This window comes from Leptonychotes weddellii, chromosome 9 (genome assembly GCF_054177405.1).
Source record: "Leptonychotes weddellii isolate Sample4059 chromosome 9, ASM5417740v2, whole genome shotgun sequence".
Classification (NCBI taxonomy): domain Eukaryota; kingdom Metazoa; phylum Chordata; class Mammalia; order Carnivora; family Phocidae; genus Leptonychotes; species Leptonychotes weddellii.
Window position 1 is genome coordinate 126,507,729 of NC_138377.1, and position 4,604 is coordinate 126,512,332.

General features: G+C 62.2%; 1 protein-coding gene across 1 annotated transcript in view; it reads right to left on the reverse strand.

Moving 5' to 3' along the window:
* Window positions 1–3,608: 3,608 nt before the first annotated feature.
* Window positions 3,609–4,604, reverse strand: part of CHRNB4 (cholinergic receptor nicotinic beta 4 subunit) — a 10,979-nt gene continuing 9,983 nt past the window's right edge. Inside the window, exons 6-7 of the mRNA XM_081831901.1 lie at window positions 4,539–4,590; window positions 3,609–4,426 (exon numbers count right to left, since the gene is read on the reverse strand). Coding sequence (XP_081688027.1) covers window positions 4,214–4,426; window positions 4,539–4,590 — 265 coding nt within the window. The 3' untranslated portion in view covers window positions 3,609–4,213. The remainder of the gene's footprint in view (window positions 4,427–4,538; window positions 4,591–4,604) is intronic.

Here is a 4,604-nt window from a genome sequence, read left to right on the forward strand (position 1 = left end):
GGCCACGGCCACTGAGGGAAGGAAGTGTCACTTTTCCCCTGGCCAGGGACACCGCCCACCCACAGCCCCCTCATGGCCTGCTGTGGGGACTCCGCAGCGCTTCGAGTTACAGACTGGGAAACTGAGGCCCGCCAGACACACGAGGTCACACACATCCAGGGAGAAACTGGTTACAAGCCTGGGCTGGAGTTGGGAGAGATCTGGTGCAAATCCTGCCAAACTGCTTGTCAGCTGTGTGAGCTTGGGCCAGGGGTTTAACCTCTCTGAACCTGACTTTCTTTACCGGTAAAAGCATCCATTACATCTGCACCCACCCGCAGGGCTGCAGTAAGCGAGCTGCTTCAGGCTAGCATAGGGAAGAGCTCACCAACTACCCTCACCTCCAATGTTAACACAGGGCGGGGTCGGTGCAAACGCAGTCGGCCTGCTACCTCCATGATGGAGAGATGGCCAGGGGCTCCCGGAGCAGGGCCACCCGGGGGGGCCAGGGGTTCTGCCTCCCAGCCTGTAGGAGACTGCAGCCCACCCAGGACCCCGTAGGGGTTTGGCCACCAACCCTCTGAGAAGCTGGGTGTGTACTTGGCTCCCATGATCTTGGAGTGAGACCCATGCATGGTTCCTGCTAAGTCTCTTTTTCCAGCCTGGTCAAAGACCTTACCTCCCTGAAGGGGGGAGAACCCCCTTTGTTTCTAAGCCACACCCAGGCGACCTGAGTCAGCCCTCTGCCCTTCCCACTTACGGGCCTGAGGACAGCGCGGGAGGGGATGACGGGAATCCTCCGGGAAGTCCAACCCAACTTGCCGGCGCCCTGAAATGGGGTCTTGCCTGCTACCCCCTCCCAAACACAGCAGGGGCCACAGTCCGGGGCTGCTGAGGAGCTCAGGGACTCTGAGCGCTGGGGTCTCAGCATCAAGGGGACAGAAGCGGCGCTCCCCCGTCAGACTCCCCTTGCAGCCCTGACAAACCCCCGGCCCCCGGGCATCTGCCCGCCCTCCCGGCCGCCCGCAGGCCTCCTGCCCAGCGGGCTCCTCCCCAGACCCTGCACGAGGCGCGGCCTGCGGCGCGGAGAGGCGGGCGCGCTGGCCCCCAGCCTCCCAGCGATGCCCCCCTCCCGTAGGCGCCAGCGGCCTCAGTTCCCCATCTATTCCCAGAACGAGTAGGGGAGGGTGCGGGACGCAGACAGCGGAACCGACGACCAGGGCGCCGACCCCGCGACCCCGGGCTCTCTCGGCTCGCGCCCAGACGACTCGGGCTGGAGGGCTGGCCGGAGGGGCAACGGGACTCCCCGGCCCGGCGCGCGCCCCTTCTCTGCGCCCCCCGCCCGTCCCTCCCTCCGGCCCCGCGCCCGAACCTGGCGGCAGCAGCAGCAGCAGCGGCAGCAGCAGCAGGAGCCCCGCGACCCCGGCTCGGCGCGGGTGGGCGCCCATGGTCGCGGGGGGCGCGCGGCCGAGGCGCAGGCGGGCTGGGCGGCGACTCCCGGCGCAGCCCGCCCGCGCAGAGCCGCGCGCCGGGGCGCGGGGCGCGGGGCGCGGAGCCGGACGCTGGCCCCTCCCGCCGGTGGGGGCGCCCGAGGCTCGGCGGGCTGCGCTCGGCGGGGGCGGGGGCGGGGGCGGGGCGTGCGGGGCGGGCGCAGCCTCCCTCCCGCGGGGGTCGTGCGCCCCGGACCGCGCGGGGATGGGGAAGAGGGGCGGCCTCTCCGTCCCGCGTGCCCCGCGCTCGGGGACCTCGGGGCCGCCGAGCCACGGGAGAGGCTCCGACACACCCTCCGAAGGCCTGGGATCCTGAAGCCTGAAGCCGCTGAGTAAGTGCCAAGTGTCCCAGGTGTGATGATGTGCTTGCGGGATCGTGTTTTCCTCGTAGTTCGCGGGGGGGCGGGGGGCGGGGGAGGCGGCTGGAGTCGGTGGAAACGGGTCCGCCGCCAGTGGGTACTTGAGGCTGGAGGGGGACCTGCGGGTTTGCTAGACCGCGCTACTTAGGATAGATTTGAAATGCTCCCTGGTAACAAGTAAAAAGAAACTCAAAGAAATGAGGCTCCGAAATGGAGCCGTCGGAGAGGCTCCTGCGCTCCGGCCCGTGGCTCCCGGCCGACACTCCTCTGTCAGCCCGCATCTGCACCTGCGCCGAAGGCCCTGCCCCCGCCCCTCTGACTACCCACCCGGGGGGCGGGGGGGCACCGGCAAGTGAATCGTCTTTAGTATTTACAGAATGGATCACCTTAAACCCAAACAAAAGGAGAGATTTTGCAGCACCCAAGAAATATAAGAATTAGGGCCAATCTCTCAGGGCCCCATTTAGAGCATTCTCATTCTCTAGGCAAAAAGCCCTACATTTAAAGTGTTGCAAATCAGATATACAACCAAGGACTTGTATCCAGAGGTTATAAAGAACCCTCAAAACTCAGAAGTCAGAATAGATAAGTGGTCTTGGGGGGGGGGTGAGGCAAGTGTTCTAAAACCGGATTATGGTGATAAACTTACTAAAACTCGTTGAATTGTACACGTAAAATGGACGAATTTTATACTATGTATGTTATTCCTTAATAAAGTTGTTCTTAAAATCTCAACAGTAAGAAAACTAAAACCCGATTTAAAGAATGAGCAAAAGAGTTAAACAGACACTTCACCAAATAGGGTGTACGTAGGCAAAAAAAGAAAAAAAAAATCACATGAAAAGATATTCAATATCGTTAGTGGTTAGGGAGAAGCAGATTAAGAGCTGGCGGATACAGCACTTCGCACCCACTGGGATGGTTAAAATACATCCCTACCGAGTGCAGATGGGGACCCAGAGCAGCGGTCTCTCTCCTACCTTGCGTGGGGGGATGCAGGGTGGTATGGGGGCCCCAGAGCCCCATCTGACCGTGTCCTGGAAGTTAAACAGCCATTCCCCACATAACCCAGCGATCACACTCCTGGGCGTTTATCGAGGGGGTGAAAACCCTCGTTCACACAGAATCCCACAGACTTGAATGTTTTATAGCAGCTCTGCTCGCAGCTGACTGGTCGCTACCTCCGTGTGCGCCCGCGGCCACAGGACAGACTACTTACTGGTCAGCGAGAGGCGGGGTTGGTGCCTGCAGCAGCATGGGTGAGCTCAAGGGCATTATGTTGAGGGACAAGAGTTGCCCCCTCTCCGGAGGTTGCACACCGTGTGGTTCATGGGCATCTGGAGAAGACCAGATCCTGGTGATGGGGAGGCCCGCAGGGGTTGCCAGGGACTGGCCGGGAGGGAGGTGTTTGGGTGATCAGGCTCTCCCGTGTCCTGCTGACACGAATCTGCACGTGTGTGAACATTCAGAGAACAATGCACAAAAAGTCAATTTTATTGTATAATTAAAAAAACGGAATTTAAAAGAAGTCCTCTATTGCCCAAGTATTTTAAGAGCCTATCACGTGCCCTGTGCTGGGCGAAACCAGCGGGAGGACCGATCAGAGCATCGGTGAGGGGACAGCTCAGCCTGGCCTGGGTCTGAAGCAGGTGTCCAGGGCTGTGGAGCGCGGCGGAGAGGGTCCTTCTGTCAGAAGGGGAGCCAGGGACGGCTGCTCCGGGCGGGGGGGGGGCATCTGAGCTTGAAGAAGGAACAGGAGTCAGTCATTCATTCATTCAACATTTATTAAGCACCTGCTGTGTGCTGAGCGCTGTCCTAGGCCCTGGGGTTGTGCAGCGAACACGAAGGACCAGGTTCCTGCCGTCCCAGAGCTCACACTGGAGTGGCTGAGCTAGGGGCAACAGACACACTACCAAGTGAGAATTCCGGTCCCGAGGAGGGCTGGAGGAAGGCGGGGTGACTGGGGAAGGCCTGACGGGGACATGACATGGGGACAGAGGATGCACTGGATGCTGCAGCCACTGCGGGAGCGTGGGGGGCACGGGGGGATGAAGGTGCAGCCAATGCAGAGGCTTCGAGCTGGAAAGGATCCTGAAGCGTGTGCGGGTCTGAGAGAAGACCGGGGAGCGGAGGGCAGTGGGGTGACAGTGGGGCCGGGATGTGGGCAGGATTCCGGGCATGTCCTTCTCCCCAGTGCAGGGAAAGAGACTGGCCGGAGTCACACTGTCCGAAGCCCCTGCTGCCGGGCTTCCCTTCAGCGAGGGCAGCCCCCTGCTTCCGTCCTGCCCTCCCCCAGCTGTGGCTGTTTGTTTGACAGGGTTGATGGCCAAGGGACTCGGGTCCTCTCACCCTGCAGCCCCGGGGCCCTTGGGCACGCAGGACAGACTAGGACCCCTCGGAGGGCGTGTGGGTCTGGAAGAGGGGAGGCAGGAAGAGCCCCACGGTGCCGAGCACACACACAACCACAAACACCCACAGGAACAGCCGGTCAACCACCATGGCCACGTACTTCCAGTCCTCGACGACCTGCAGGCAGACAGAGCGGCCGTTACGGGCGCCCAGACCTCCCTGCTCTCCTTCCCCCACACAGGGCCCTCGCTGTGGGCCAGGGAGCCCCTAGGCTGCTGTGGCCACCCCTGCAGCTGCAGCATTGCAGGACCCCCCCGGCGCCCCCCACCCGCAGCATTGCAGGACTCTCCCCCACTCGCACCTGCAGCATTGCAGGACTCTCCCCCACTCGCACCCACAGCATTGCAGGACACCTCCAGCACCCCCC